The following is a 16,635-nucleotide window of genomic DNA, read 5'->3' as shown; positions in this document are numbered from 1 at the left end:
CTCAGGCCAGACCTACTCAGATGAGTCCAGAAACATCCATTCTGCAGACAGGGCTTTTGCAGCCTGCCCAGTTTCACGGTCCAGCATAAACAACCTCCTTGGCAGTGCCTGGGAGGCTGTACCCAACAGCAGAGCCGAGGTTAGGACCAAATTTAAGGCCTCTGGAATGCAGTTCATCTTGTACCTAAAAGGAGAGGCACCGCACAGCTGGTAGAAAAGTCTCAAAGGCCAGAGAAAGATCCAGGAAGAAGACAGACTAGTGACAAAAAAAGAAAGGAAACACTAAACAAAAAAAAAAAAAAATGCTGCACAATTTATAGCAGAGTCGTGCAGTGAGAGCTCTGGATGCAGCTACAAGCACACAGCTTGTAGGCGCCTAGATCTTCTCTCTGTGGGGAGAGATGTCAAATAGCTGGCATCGACATTTTTACACTAGTTATTAATAAACATCCTCACAATGGAAGGAAGTGTTTGCATTCAGAGAAGGAGAATGTGGGAATAAAGAAGATGGACCCATCCCAGGCAGGGCCGCTGTCAGGGCTGAACACAACATGTTTTTCCTAGAATGAAAAGGGTCAGAGCCGTGGAATTGTAGTAGAATGCAGGTTTGGGTGTGGTTTTACTTTTAAAACCACAGATCTGTCACCGTAGTCTTCATGTTCCTGCTTGAACAAATAGAAGAAGACTCAGACGCCTTCAAATCAACCACACAGCCAAATTTTTACACCTCAATTCATCTCTCTCTTTCTCTCTCTCTCTCTCTCTCACACACACACACACACACACACACACACACACACACACACACACACTGGTTTGGATGGCTAATATAGTAAGACATGGGGCCCTGCAGAACACTGGGTATTTCCTAAGTGGGTTTGTGCCACTTGTTTAAAATAGCCTGAGAGCAAAATCACATCTATGGCAGCCTCTCCACTCCCCCGGAAGTCCTGACTATTCCATGAAGGCAAATCCTCAAAACTCAAAACAGTGCTGACCCAAATCTTAGACTCTCACTTCCAGACAAGCTATGAAAAGACCTCGTGTCTTCAGCTAGTGAAATGTATGACAAGTACAGTTGTTTTTGTTTTGTTATTCCTCCTCCACAGCCTTCCCTCTCGCATTTCAAGGAATGGGGGAAGGGAAGGGAAGAAATACACCCTCTGAAGATCCTGCAAATGATTTGTGTCTTCTGTTTTTCTTTCTTTCCCGGTGCGGGAATTAGATTGAGGGCTTTAGGCAGTGGTCCTACCCTAGCTCACGTACAGAGAAGGTGGGCTGGCAGAGAGAAAGAACAAGCTCTAAAAACAGCTCAGCTGAATGAATGGTCTGAATTTATAGTTGTTCTCTCAAACTGTATTTGAACAAACGAACGATTTGTTACTTGGAGCCCATTGTGAACAAAACACCATGGCCAAAGCTATCTCCAAATCTGGAGAAACATCCAAGCTCTTCCAGCCCACTGTGACTAAATGCCCCTACTTACTCTCTCCCTTTCTGGTGGTCAGTTAGCAGATTTCCTGAACTCCTACACATGGAGATTTTGCCCAACACAGACCTTTAGCTCTGAAGGATGAGACATACCCAGCGGGTCTCCACGAGGCTATAAGCCAACAGTTACCTCATGGGAGCTCCTGTGTAACATGTCTGGACCCCAAGCTCAATTAACTACAGAACCATGTGCCTTTTTCAATGCTAGTTGCCACCTCTCCTGCCCTGTTTATATTGAGAACATCGGTGTGCATGAACTTCTGATTTTTGTAATGGATAATGATGGTATTCCTTAATTTCTTTAGCATTAGAGGCCTCAGATACCAAAGAGTGGACTTCCTAGCAATATTAAAGGCAGTTACACACCCTTAAATAGAGAAACTGCTTTTAAAGCTGCTATTAGCTTGGAACTACTTTATCTCTATTTTGTATCAAGACACAATACTCAAACTTTTTTTTTCAGAGAAGCAATATGTTTGTAAATGCTGTGCATATTGGCCACACCCCTCTCCCCAGTGCCCAGGCCAGCCCTGAACAATGGAGTTCAGAAACATCCATTCAGCAGAAGGAGTTTTTGCCACTCGCACTCAAGGTTCTATAGTCCAGTGTAAACAAATCCTGGCAGCACTGACCCCTTTGGCAATGTCTGAGGTGGGGATGGGGAAGAGGGAGCTGTTCCCAGCAGTGGACCCAAAGCTATGGTCAAAATCAAAGCATAACATCCCTTAGGAGTTAAAATAAATGTTTATATTATGGAAATATGACAGCATTGTTATATGGTCCGGTTATGCATGATGTTGCGGTACTGAGAAGGGTAGAAAGAAATAAACGACAGCAATAAGGGTTGGCCATTACTGCTTTAGGGGCAACCTCTGAAAGGGCTGAGGGCCGAGGCAAGTGACCCCAAAAGGCCTAACAGCAGTTTGACAAAGAATGTCAATCTGCTATCAGGATGGAGATACACTGTCTAGTTTTAAAGATGCTTTGATGCCATTACTAATGGTCAATGTGGTACCACTTTTACCTTAGAGGTTTGGGGTTCCCATGAGGGGAATGTTGGTAGAAATTTCCAGGAGAACTCTTTGCAAGGTCAGAGACCTTACAGAGATTCCTAACACGCCCTACAGGCTTTACCGATAGTCTCCAAATTTTCTTATCAACAACTTTCGTGAGTGGCCACTGGGGGCTGGACAATGAACTGGCGATTTTCTTGTGCTAACTAGGTTCTCAATATGCTTCTAAGATATATCTACTAGAATAAGTAAATAACTTATTATTAAGAATAGGTGTAAACATTTACACTTCCTAAGGAGGGGAAGGAGAGAAAACAGTTGGATGCTGGGTTGTCTAGCTTGTGAATGAATGTTAGCATGGAAGGTCGGGCAAGCATTAATAAAAAGACAGAGCTGTCCTGCAACAGCAAGCATGTGAGAGCATGTTACATTACAGGCAAGAGGACAGAAGGGAAAAGGAGGGAAACTAGCCAGCTGCCCAGTTTTTAGACCAGCAGCTGGATTCCTCCACACTGGGGACATGAACCTGGTCCATGATGGGCAGGGGTCCCAGTGGCTTTCCCCAGGTGAGGGTTGCCTCCTCCCAGAGCAAGCACTCCTGAGGGCCAGCTGTGAAGGGAGGATCAGATCCACGAACCCTGGAGATTCCCTTTGTGCATTGATGGCATACATCCTGTCCTGGTTCCTCCCTCCATTGTCCCAGCTATTTCCCCAAAGTCAGAAGGGTGGGCGTGGGGCATTCCCACAGAGCCTCAACTGGCACTCACAAACATTTTTTCAGGCTCAAACTTGTCTAGCCCGAGAGAGGTTGGCATGTTCCTGGGCCTCCTTACGGAGCTTTCTCTGTATCCCACCATTCTTCTTGCTTAGAAACATCAGAAAGGGCTGAGTAGCTGAGGGCTAATGACTAGTCCAACCCGCAGGTAGCCTCCATCAATTCCTAAACATCTCACCTGAGCCCCACTATAACATCAGAAAGTCATTTCAACATCTTGAGAGAAAGATGCTTACACATTACAGGTAGGCATGCATTCTGCAGGAAGATTTTTTTGTGATTTATCCTTTATCCCACCAGCTCGGTGATTAATGTCAGTCTGGCGGCAGTATAGAATTGGGTTGCATTCTGGTTTTAAAGATGCTCAAGTGCCATTCTTGGTGGTTATGTGGGGTCCATCTCACCTCAGGAACTTCATCTACAGTTGCTGATAGGCATCTGCCTTAAAGACAGGTGCCCTGGTGCCCTCAAAGATATTCAGGGCCCAGCAAGATGGACCAGGTCACAGGCTGCAAGTGAAGAAGTCTGGGTTTCATTATCTTGAGCCACATGCCCACTTTAATCTCTTCTTAGCAAGAAGAGTGGCCTTCAGAGCACAGTCCTGGACCCCCACCAGCAGCAGAGAGATCTGGGAATGTGGGGGAAATATAAACTCATCCATGGGCTCCTGCACACTGACAGAACCTTGTGGGATGAGGGGAGAGGCAATGGGTACAGTGTATTCCCATTACCCAGAGCTGGGAGAATCCAGGTGGGCCAGGCTGGATTCTCTGTAACTAGATAAGGAGGCAGGTAGGATAGACCCGGGCTGTTAACTGAGACTGGGTTCAACAGTGATTGGGAAAATCACTGCATGTTGTATCTGAAAGATGAACAAGGTGCTGCCTTTGGCTCTGCTTTGCCCGTTAGGTGGGAGGTTGGGAGGGGCTGTACCAGATAGCCCTTTAGGTTTTGAATGCTCTTGCCTTGACACAAGAAGGCAGCATTTTCCACAGTGCTCCTTGCAACTGTCTCAGCCCTAGAAGTGGCGGCCATTTGGCGCACTTTTTATGAAATACCTTTGAATAATTCCAGGCAGGGGCAGAATTACGATTCTGAGTCAATGCCACGGAGGTCTGGCAGAACTAAATCCAGCTTTTCTGAGCCTGAAGCTTATATCGTTTTGACAGTTCACTTAAACAATACACAGCCTTTTAGATTATAAAACACACAAGCATATGAACATACGACTAGGTCTCTGAGAGGCAGGGTCCTAAGGATGTCCTACAACCTGAGTTCACACTCCACCTGCCCCATCGCAAACCCGCTTCTCACTCTAGGCCCACACACAGATTCCTCTCCTTAGATGTTTCAGTTTGAACTTCTGACTGTGAGCGGGCAATACCAGTCCAGAAGCCAACACGCATCAACTCATCTTCCTCTTCTGTCTCTCCCTTTTCGGTTGTTACAGTTATTTGCGGTCACTGTATATAGTTCTAGAACTGGCCCTGAAAAATGACAGGATGTAAAGACATTTTCCTCGCTCAAAGTCAAGGTGACACGGCTCCTACCCTAATTAACTTTCTCTGTCACCTTGACATATCCCAGAGACATCTGCCTGAGTCTCGAGTACAGGACTGGACAGATCCAATTAGCTTGTGGTCATGTCTGTGCGTGGGATTGTCTTGACTGGTGATTGATGCGATCCCTAGGCAGGTAGGCCTGGGCTGCATAAGAAAGCTGGTTGAGTATGAGCCTGGGAGAGCAAGTCAGTGAGCAGAGTTCCTCTGCAGTCTCTGATTCAGTTCCTGCCTTGAGTTCTTGCTCTTATGTCAGGGATGGACTGTTAGATGGAAGCATAAGATCAAACGAATCCTTCTTTCCACTAACCTACTTTTGGTCATGATGTTTAGCACATAGACAGAAGGCAGACTAGAGCAGCCGCCTGAATTAATCAGGGTTTAAACAAACAGCTTTGGAAGGCGCACTGGCTAGTCACACTTGGCTCACATTTCTAAACAACTGCTGTCGTTCCCTCCTTCTGACCTCCACAAACTCATGCCTGTCTTGTCATTTAAGCAAACAACAGATTTCCCACTCTGTAACTGATTCAGGGACTGGGGGTTGAACCCAGAGCCTTGTATGTGCTAAGCAAGTGCTCTACCAATGAGCTACTTTCCTTGATTTCCACTCTTGAAGCCAGGATAAATTTGATCTGGTTCTCCTAATCTTTAATATCTAAATGAATTGCTTGATGCTCACTGAAATAGACGGTAAGAATCTGGGAGTGGTGTCAAACACCTTCAATCCCAGCACTTGGGAGGCAGAGACAGGTGGATCTCTATGAGTTTGCTGCCAGCCTGGTCTACAAAGTGAGTTCCAGAACAGCCAGGGCTGTTACAGAGAGAAACCCTGTCTCAAAAAACCAAACCAAACAATAACAACAAACCCAAAAAAGAAAAAAAGAAAAGAAATGAAATAGACGGTAGAACCAGGCAGTGTCAAAGGGTGCTCATTCAGCCATAACTTGTGATGGCAAGTCCCCCCTTTAACCCTTTACCTTTTAAACGCCCAGGTGTCTCCTTGCAAGCAGAATGTGGCAGCTTGACCCTGACCTCTGTCCTTCCCCAGGATAGCCTCCCTCTTAAGGACACACAAGTAAACCCCACTCTTTGCCTTCAGAGTTGACGTTCCTGACGACAGTTAATGATTACACCAGTCAGTGTTCTAGGAAGCCTTTAGAGACGGACAATTTGTCCCGCGCTGTGGGACACACGGATCTCCCTCTGTCCCTTTGGATACTTTGGGAAACTTTTCTTAGAGCCACATCATTTGGCTTCAAACTTTGGCCTGTGAACTAAAGCCAGCTTCTAGACTGCGCACCCAGCAGCCTCCCATGCCCGGTGTTCCCCTACCCTCGTGGAAGCCATTCCGTGGAGCGTGCCTCGGCCCAGGCCCTACCTGAGGACAGCAGGCTCCCGCTGCTGCCGCTAATGATCTTCCCTTTGCTCCCCATGTTGGCCAGCTTTGAGGTCTTCAGCGTCCCTGTTTCTGTTAGGTCAATGGCGATCTCGCTCAGACTTCGTGCGGCATGGATCTTGGACTAGAGAAGGAAGGTGAACAGGTTATGGAAGGAACAGAAAACACTGTACTACTTGTAATCCTGAATTCAGGTGCTCATGAGCTCCACGGACTCACAGCCCAGGACTCTGCAGGCTACAGAGCATTCTTTGCAGTCTATATTCTGGGAAAGGCATTCTCATAAAGCCTTATATTCCTAAATATAAGCCAGGGAGGTTGACACCTACCGCGGAGAGGTGAGCCTGGGGTCAAAGGAGATGAGCTGTGTGTACAACATTCCCTCCCTCTAATTCCTTCCTGCCTCCTCTCCTTTCTTCTCTGCTTGTTAGAGGGACAAATAGAAAACTGTATCAAGTCTGCCTCAGCTCCTTGGGGGAGCTGAGGTAGGGAGATTATAAATTCATAGACTGCCTGGGCCAAAGAACAAGTTCAAAGCCAGCTTGGGCAACTTAGTGAGAGACCCGTTCTCAACATAAAAAGTAGAATAAAGAAAGAGGTATAGCTCAATAATAGAGCACCTCTCTAAGGTGTAGAATATCCCAGGTTCAACCCCTAGCAATACACACACACACACACACACACACACACACACACACACACACACATATGTGACCACACTTATTTTATGCTTAAATGAGGAGGGAAAATAAGTATTTAGCTGCATGAATGACAGATGAGTTTTGTGAAACAAATTCATGAAATATCAATAAATTTAGAAGTTATTCAACATTTTTAGTTAATACACCAGCGACCAGGGAACATTCAAGATAATGAAATACTGGCATCGTACATCCTATATACAGACAGAAATCTCGGGTCCCACCAACATCTGTCACAATATTTGTTTCAGTTTTCATTGATGAAATCTAGGAAGACTCCAAAGTCTTCATGTTGCTATTCAAAGTCCACTCCCGTGGTATGCAGATCAACCAATCCACTGTGCTAAGAGTCATAGCAGGGGAGGAGAATCCCAAAACGGTTTTGTTTCATGTTTACAATTATATCCCTAAAAGTGATTAAGTGATTGGGTGTTGTGTGTGTGTGTGTGTTTCGCCAGTAAGGCTATCTGATTTTGTTACACCTTTTATAATGTGGAAGTGTGTTCTATTTTCTTCCTATAGACATTATTTGGCATTTTCAAGTTTGTTGCTGTTGTTTTATAAATCAGTGTGTTTATGATACCGTAAGCATCGTGACAGTCTAAGCACACACTGGCCCTCTTTGGTGGAGGTGGCCACTGCATGAGAGCAGGTCTTTCCATACCCACAAGGCTCCAGACAGAGTCTGACAGCCTTGGTGAGGCCTGCACACCACTGTCCCCTCTTCCTGATTTACGGGCTTCCTCCTTTGCCCATCGGCTGTTATTTGTCCCACAAAGGCTATCTGGGCCCTTGAGGCCTTGCCCTTCCTCTGGCCTGTTGTCGCCTGTACTGATGACCGACAGCGACTTCCGGCCAGAAGAAGCACTGAGACCTTTGCTTTTGTCTTGTTTATCTGATGTGAACCATCTTCCTCCTCCCCTCTTCTCTCCCACTGGTGCTTTGACTTGGGTCTCCTTCCCATCCTCCACTTTCTTACATATAGAACCAGGTTGGCTTCCTCAGGTTAGGGCCCTTGTGCTTATAAACAAACCCAGCTGCCAGGCCTGGCAGCCTTTTGCCTGTGACAGGAAGCAGGAAGGCCTTTCCATTTCACGTGGACTCTCCGTATCTACAGCACCCATCTGGGTGTGCTTTATCCTTCAGGCAAGCAGAGTGAGCACAAGCCATTATTTCCTCTCTTTCTGCGCTGCTGCTGGTTACCAAGACCTGTTGTTTCCATAGAAGCAGCTCACACTTAAACAGCTACAGAGCAGCAGCTCCGAACAGCACACCCCAACAGCACAGTGGCAAGCGCCCAGGAGCTCCTCACCATTCAGCTTTGATCCTTGACCTCTCTGACCCTCACACAGGGATCTTAAAGCCCACATCACACACCAAGGCAGATAGATACTCTATGTCAAGGCCATTGCAATAGGATGGGGTGTGAATTAAGACCCAGGTGTAATTGTGAATGAGGTTAGACTGATGGACCTTCTTGATATTTTAAGGGTCCCATTAATCACATGGGAAACTTGTCCTCAAACAAGCACTCCTCTCTCCTGCTTACAACTTCATCAACCTCAGAGGCAGTAAACCAGAATACGGAAGCAGCAACAACAGACATCCTTTTTTTTAAGGTGGCCTAGATCCTGGTAACTTTATTTACGAACTTTCTGGAATGGGACTATCACAATGACGCAATAGATTCCTTGTGGGGTGAGAACCAAGAAGAAATATAATCAACACTTCCAGGAGGCTCTCTTCTTGCATGATAAGGTCTCTGGGCCAGCCCTGAAGTCCCTAAATATCCCAAATGGCCACTCGGTGTCAGTACTGATGTTCAGTGAGCAAGCCTTAATTCGTTCTATCATGCTGTTTATTTTAGAAGGGATAAATAACAGATTGGATGAAGGAAAGATTAAGGAGGAAAGCTGTCTGCAGTGGGAACCTAACTCCAGAAAGCACCACTCCAAGTTCAGAAGAAAAGCATCCATTAGTTCTTCTAAACAGTGCGAGCTTTCAAATACGTTCCCCTGATGTCTACAAGACATTCTTTGGCTCCAGGATGCACAGGTCACTGATCCTTTGGAAAGCATTTCTGATCCTTAGTAGCAGCAGATATAAATGATCAATTATAATTAGTGTCTGCAGAGCTTTATACACTAAATAAACTGTAGGGAACCAACTTTCCTCCACTCTTTGATGGTGGAAGGTTCTCTTCATGCACATGATGGAGGAAAAAGAAGGCAGAGGAAGGAAAAGGAGGAGATGAGGAGACAGCAGACAGGGAGAGAGGGGAGGCTTTTTTAAATGGTTTGCACAATGACCCTGAAGGGAGAGTACTCTGGGTGTGAGGGAGGAGGAACATGAGCTGTCTTGGCTACTGCTCTCGCTGACTCGAACCACTAGACAGTACTTGTTTCTCTGGGCTTGATAAACATCACTTGCTGGGAGCCCTTCAGAGAAAGGAACGGTTGGCATGGTCCCCATACAGTAGAATGTGAAGCCCTGCCAGGCTGCCAGCTCACACCGGCTGTCCAGAAATATCTGAAGCCTTCTATCCCAGACCTGTTGACAGTCACTCACAGAGTCCATGGTGCCCACCGAAGATGACACATGACATCCCAGAAATGCAATCTAATTCCTACTGAGTGTTTCACCATCTCTGATTTAATGTGGGATCTTCTCAGAAAGTTTAAACTTGGTGCAGCACTGGACAGGGGAATGTGTTAGATTGATCATGATGTTAATAAAACACAATTTTTCTAAAATTAAACACATATTTCCTAAAGCAATTTCACGAGCATCATGTCATTTCGCCAACTACTAATCTTGGTCAGGAAGTTACTTTTTTGTTCTCTAGTTGGAGAAAGCAAAGCACACGTGATAAGAAGCCTACCCAGGTCGTATTGCTGGGAAATAGTCATCTAAATTCCAAGCAGAGGAACTTGGTCCTCCCCTGTCTGTAACATTAAAGAACTGGCTCCTAGTCATGGAGGGCTAAGAATATAGTCAGTGGTAGAACACTCTCTTAGAAAGAGGGTTCTAGGTCCTAGGTTCTAGTACCACAAGAAAACAAACATTTCTTGTCTGATACATATCTAGGGCTCCATTCTCTTGGGAATTTGGCTATTTTCTCTTGTCCTTCAGACTTAACTGAGAAGGACAACTAAGAGCATCCTCATGTTTTTGCCCTTTGGGTTTTGTGTGTGTGTGTGTGTATGTGTCTGTGTGTTTGGGGGTTGTTGTTGTTGTTTTGAAGCAGAGTCTCACTAAGTAAGTAGCCTTGGCTAGTCTGGAACTCTCTGTAGACTAGGCTAGCCCTGAAACAGCCAACTCCCTGTCTTTGCCTCTCAAGAGCTAGAATTACAAGAAGTAGAGTGGGCCACTTCCTAGCTGGGCTTTTCTCTCCTCTCTCTCTTCTTAATAATTTATTTTTATTTTATGTACATTAGTGTAATGCCTGCATTTATGTCTGTGTGAGGTTGTCAGACACCCTGGAACTGGAGTCATAGGCAGTTGGTGCTGGGAATTGAACCTCGTACTCTGAAAGAGCAGCCAGTGTTATTACCACTGATCTGTCTCTCCAGCCCTGGGTTTGTCTCTTAAATAATGTTTCCTGTTTAAAAAATGATTGGTGGTCATTTCTTCCTCAGCTTTACTTACTCTATTTGTGGCCAGCTGGAAGTCTGCTAAACAAGACTCTTTCTCACAGGCAAATGCGTGCTTTTCTTTTTCTCCCCCCAAAATCCCAAGAATAGTCTATTTGAGACACCCAGGAAACTGGGGGGAATAAAAAGCTACAACCCAGCATGGAGAGGAGAACCCCAAGCTGCTGACCCTGCACTATCTTGTGGGTGAAATAGGCTACTTCCTGTCTCCATTGCAGACTAAGGTATTATTTGTGGGGGAGGGGTAGGGTTCTGCCCTCAAGAATCACTGAAGGCAGGACTCTGGAGAAATGCTCAACCTTTCTGCTGGCACTACCTCCCAGCAAGCAACAAGGGATGAAATCAATGCTTGTGGGTGTTGCCCTCCAACTCTCTCTGTTGGAGAGCGGGGCACCAGCCCCCACTCACTGTCCCAATATCTAACATGAGTCAAAACCCTGTGGCCCTGTTTCTTTTGATCTAATTAAGCTTCAAAGGCCAGTGCCAAGGCCCGTCATCACTAGAAGAGGGTAGAATACTCTCGTGACTTTCAGCCACAAGAAAATCCACCCACACCTCTGGATTCTGTCACGCCAAAAGTGAGTAAATAAAGGAGTCAGAAAGACCCTGAAAAAGAGCCAAGAAGGTTCCAGTCCAACCATCCCGATCCATTAACTGTCACCTGCTCCTGAGAACACACAACCTCCTGCGGCTGTTGGGAGCCACTAGAGGGGCCAAGGCTGGTCTTGCCCAGCGCTGCTGTCACCTGAAGCCCACAGAATCCTAACACAAGCTTACAGCCATCTCTGCAGGCAGGGGCCCTTGGGAGACACCTTGATTGAATGGGTGTGGCCTGTGGAGTCCCTGGAAGAGGAGGAAGGGAGGCCAGAGTTGCTATAAGCTGTGTGTGAACCAAGAGCTCATCAGTCTCCCACCCACCAGAAAGCACAGCTGGCTGTCTGGGCCTCGGGTGGAGGAATCGCCTGGGCACAGAGAAGACAGGTTCCCAATGCCCCACGCTCCAGGTCTACCTGAGGCAAACTCCAGCTGCTGCTTTTGTTTTGTTTTCCTTTTCACTTTTCCAGTTTTAACTTTTAAAAACAGAGTTGGCAGTTGGAAAAGCCTGAAGGGCTTTTCACAGCAATTTCCCTAAGCGGTTAGTCGGGTCTCTCTGTTGAGGATGGTTATCTGGCCCGCTCCAAAGAAAACAATATACCATCGTTTAAACATCAGTAAGGGTTTGAGAACTTACTCCTGAGAGAGTCTCCAGGGCCCCCAAAAGTATGTTCAGAATTCTTCCTAAGGGCCCTGTGTGGCTGTTGCTGAGGCTTGAGCACCTCTGCAAGCAGCACCCGGCATAGCCTTTTAATGAGCTGCTGGTGTTCCTCCTACCTGCAGCCCTAAAAGGCAACAAGCCCTTACCCAGGTAGGTCTCGAGCCAATGAAACAGCCTTTCCTCTCCTACCCATCTAACTCTCATCTCTCAACGGCAGCCTTGAGGCCCAGTTAGCTGCCTGGTGGAAGGTCCGGCTGCTTACCTTACTTTGCTTTCTGTCCAGATAGAACTGATGTTGGCTAATCGCCATCGCCCAAATGGACTTGATTAATGCCGGACATGCATACCACGTGTGCACAGCAATGCCACTGTGCCCAAAAGTCCTCCTGGTCACCGAAGCCCTGGAAAAGCAAGACCCACAAGCTTCCTTCAGTTTCTGTGATGGGGAAAAGGTCATTCATCAAACAGTTTCAAGTGAGAGCCCAGTGATGGGCCAGGGACAGAGGCGTTCACAGAAGCACAACATTCACGTACATACACCCTGAAGTATATGGCCATGCTATGTCTAGAAACTGGCTCCTTAAGCTTTAGCCCTAGGACAAGATGGGTCACTCTAGGTCAGTTGATGGTCCTTTTTGATCTTCAGCTCCTGGCACAGAGCCAAGACAAATCTCAGAGCCAGGAAAAGCCTCTGACAATGCTCTTCATTAACCAGGCAAGGCTGCCTATGGTGAAGATGGGTAAATTCTTCCCTCATCTCCACAGCCCCGAGCACTTCCTACATGGTAAGACTTCCTGCATCACTCTAACTAGATAGATGTTCCCTGGAAGGTCTGGTTATCCAGTACAGACACATTCCCAGAGCACAGAGCTACTTCAGAATCAGGAGGCGGCAGAGAAAGAGGAGCCAGCCATTCCCCCCTACACTCTGCATACTTAAAATTCTAACTGGAGTATCTGTGGAGTAGAAAGAGGCAAGCGGAGTTTAAAAATAAAAACAGGAAGCATTAGTCTCAACACATTGATGGTGTTTGGGTTGGGGATAAAAGATTTATAGGGCTGCCTTTTCTTGTTGTTGTTGTTTTGCTTTTGTTTTTGTCTTTTCCCTGTGTAGCCCTGGCTGTCCCGGAACTCACTATGTAGACCACAGTGGCCTGGAATTCAGGAAGTTGCCTGCCTCTGCCTCCTGAGTGCTGGGATTACAAGTGTCTGCCACCATCAACAGCACCTGTGAAGTATATGCTCTAGGATATGCTGGTTAAACCTGAGAACAGGGCCAGAGAGATGACTTGTTGCCAGACCTGACAACCTGAGCTTGATCCTTTGGAACCACACAACGTAAGGAGAGAAAGGACTCCTGGAAGTTGTCGGCTGACTTCTATCACACACACGCACACACACACACACATGCACACACACACACACACACACACACACACGAATATACACGTGCTCACAAAGGCAACACATATGCACATATACACAAAATAAATGTAATTCTATTTTTAAAATATTTCAAAATCTGAGAACATATTCAAGTGTTTGTGTGGGGAGACGGGAGGGGAAAGGAGGGAGAAAGGGAGGGAGGGGAGAGTGAGGTGGGTCTGGGAAGATGGCTGAGTGGGCAAAGCACTTAGCCTACAAAGTATGAGGACTCTGGGTTTGGATTTCTGGATGTCCTGTTAAGTTGGACGCCATGGCAGGTACACCTGTAACCCAGTGCTCTTATGCCGAGAAGGGAAGAGTGCCAGCTCGGTAACCCCTGAAAGCTTTTGTGCCAGCTAGCCTGGCATGAGTAGCAAAGAACACAGCACCCCATCTCAAGCAAGGAGGAAGATGACCTCTGACCTCCACATGTGTGCTGTGGACCTCACAAACACATACACTGTACATACCAAACGAGAAGTGGGGGAGGGGTGATGGCAGACTGGGGTGTAACTGGGGCACCTGATCTGTGTGTCAGAAGCAGTATCAATGGTTTTAAGATGAAAATATCTAGTTGGAAAGAACTGCAAATTCATCAGGACTTATGAATAATAACATTTTTTTTTCCGCACTCCATTTTTCTTTAAAATTCAATACTGGTCTTATTGTCCTACTCTATAAGCTAAAAAGTTAACAGTGGGGCTTCTTCATAACCACATTTAAGGGGAAATTAAAATCTGGTGGCTAGAAAGTGACTCTAGGCAGGTTGCGTTGCTCCCCTCCCCCAGTGAGTGAATATATCAGTGAGTGAAACAGCTCTGTGGGGAGAAACTGAAAAGGGGGCAGAGAAAGAGTGAGGAACCCCCCTCCCAGGTCTCTGGCGAGTCAAAGTAGCTGCCATCTGAGTAAATGAAAAGAAATTGGTTGGGAGTAAATGAAAAGAAATTTCTCCTGCCCCCCAGGAAAGGTAGAAAAAGTAACTTGAAGTATACTTTTGTGAGAGAGGGGGAGGGTGTGTAAAATCCAGGTAACATGAGTACAAAAGGCCTAAGTGGTTCGTTGGGTCTGGGAAGTCAGTTTCATGGGAACATCTACATCAGATACTCAGGGTTTTCTCCTGCTCCATCAGGAACTTATCTCCTCTGCTCATCTCTCCCCTCAGCCCTTCCCACCTCACTGAAGCCTCACCTCAGCACGAAGCCTCAGCAATGGATCAGTGTTTGCTAAACCTAGACTGTAACAGAAACAGAGGTAAGGAAGTACAGTGTGTGTGTGTGTGAGAGAGAGAGAGAGAGAGAGACATCCTCCACAGATTCTGTGTTCCATGGGGCACAGTAGGCAAGGAGAGGTTGGGCTCACTTCTGTCCCATTCCGCCCAGAAAGCAGTCTTGGCACCAAGTGATATGGTTGTCATGGTGGACTCAGGGCTTGTTTTCCTCAGGGAAGAGGCTCACACTCTGAACTCAGACTGCCATCTTTGGGCTTTTCTGTCCACATAAAACCCTCCCTCCTCTCATTACCTCAGTCAGTCCTAGTAACCCCATGAGTTTCAGCTCAGATCTCTCCTCCTCAGGAAGCCCTGCACGAGCAGCAGGGCCTCTGGTGTCCACCTCATTCAGCACTTTGGTTGTGCCAGTTGACCTCATACTCATGAACCCTGGCCTTAGACTTCTATGGTTCAAATCTAGCCTGTGCCATATACTAGCTATCCACAATCCATTTCCGTGCTTCCATTTATTTCCTGGGTCATGTGGGGAGCAAATGAGTGCCAGTATCCAAACAGTGCTCACACTTGGCAAACCCCATCTGGTGTCCCCAGTTCTGCTGGAAGTTCCTAATGGAGGAAGATGCTGATCCATCATATCTAATGTAGAAGACCATAGAAGTTCTCAAAACATGTATGAGACGGATTCTGTTTTGCTAAATAAGCCAAAAGCCCACCATGTGATAATGTCTGATGTTAGGTGTCTTTCCTATATCCCTAGATCCTGGCAAAGTGAAATGAAGTTAGTAATTATATCACTGATGAGATCACAGACATAGAATGAAGACACATATGTGTATAACACACACACACACACACACACACACACATAGTGAAAGGGTTTCCCCCAGCACAAGCAGAGCATAGGCATGGAGACAGCCTATTCCCTGCGATCAGGCCCACAGGCAGTGCCAGGCATCCCTCTCTATGTGATCCGTGCTGTAGAATTCATTTCACCCCTTTTTGTACTTCGGTTTCCTTTCCTCTCATACATAAATTCACCTGGAAAAATAGCAGCGAGTTTCTCCTCCTCGGCTGGATTGTTATTTTTGGCACCTGCCTGCCCCTCCTTGGCCTGTGCTCCATGGAGGAGGGTCCTTAGAGCATGAAATGCAGCCTAGGGTCCTGAGACCCACCGAACGAGCCATCCTTCTGCCTCATGGTACCCTCTGCACCTGACTGCAGGTCTCAGATGCTCTAGAACATTCCGTTCTCTAGCTGCTAGCCTCATAGTAACTGCGGGGCAGGGTTAAACTTTCACTGCAGGAGGGAGGCTGCTCCTTGTAGATTACACAGAGGTACACAACACAGCCGGTTATCAGCAGCAGCAGGCATGAGGGCTCCTGCACAAACCTCGGCCTTCTCAGAGGCAATGCCTCATCCTGAGTCCCCAGCTCCATGGAGGGCACTCGGAAGCCTTGTGTGAAGTGGGGTGGCTGCCAGCACTTCCTCCTAAGTCTAGCACTGGGTGTCAACAGGGCCAGAACCTGCTTTGGCTCCTTGAGGGCATCTCATCTATTTAGTGTCTTCCCAGGCCTGCTTTTCCTGTCAGCCTGCATCTGGACCTGCAGACAGCACTTTATTCCTAGGTGTCAGGCACGGCTTAGGGAATGCTGCTGCTGGCTATGGGCTGCTTGCTTGCAACTCTAGGATTGCCAGCAGACAAAGAGGAAAAGCACGGGGTAGCCGGTGTCCAGACTCTTTCCCTGCAGGACTCCCTGCATTACTAACTGGAACCCTATTTATTGTCTGACATGCAGCTCAGAACGCAGGGTCTTAAGGCTGGTGTTCTCTGGTACAATGCGGAAAAAGGAAAGAGAACTGCATTTATTTCACATCCGCCTACAACACTAACATTCAGGAAAAAAAAATCACAGCTCCCAGACCAAAATAAATGGGCCTAAAGCCACATTGGTGACAGATGCCTTTCATTGTCCACTGTCCTGCCTGAAATAGGCTCAGCACCTCTGGCAAGGAAGCCTTCGGTCTCCTGTCTGTAATTCAACGTTGTTACAAAGTGCCACAAAATGCTTCCTCCATCATAACACACACACACACACACACACACACACACACACACACACACACACACACACACAC

At 46.9% G+C, this 16,635-nt stretch overlaps 1 protein-coding gene across 3 annotated transcripts in view; it reads right to left on the bottom strand.

Annotated features, from left to right (window-relative positions):
• The window catches only part of Frmd4a (FERM domain containing 4A), a 434,715-nt gene that overhangs the window by 34,980 nt on the left and 383,100 nt on the right, over positions 1-16,635 (bottom strand). For all 3 annotated transcript variants that reach the window (XM_055593785.1, XM_055593784.1, XM_055593786.1), the window contains exons 13-14: positions 12,109-12,247; positions 6,220-6,361 (exon numbers count right to left, since the gene is read on the bottom strand). In XM_055593785.1, coding sequence (XP_055449760.1) covers positions 6,220-6,361; positions 12,109-12,247 — 281 coding nt within the window. The remainder of the gene's footprint in view (positions 1-6,219; positions 6,362-12,108; positions 12,248-16,635) is intronic.

The sequence above is a fragment of the Psammomys obesus genome, unplaced genomic scaffold, assembly GCF_907164565.1.
Source record: "Psammomys obesus unplaced genomic scaffold, mPsaObe1.curated_primary_1811, whole genome shotgun sequence".
NCBI classification, from domain to species: Eukaryota; Metazoa; Chordata; class Mammalia; order Rodentia; family Muridae; genus Psammomys; species Psammomys obesus.
The sequence above is the reverse complement of the archived record's forward strand: the minus strand, read 5'-3'. Positions and strand labels throughout refer to the sequence as shown.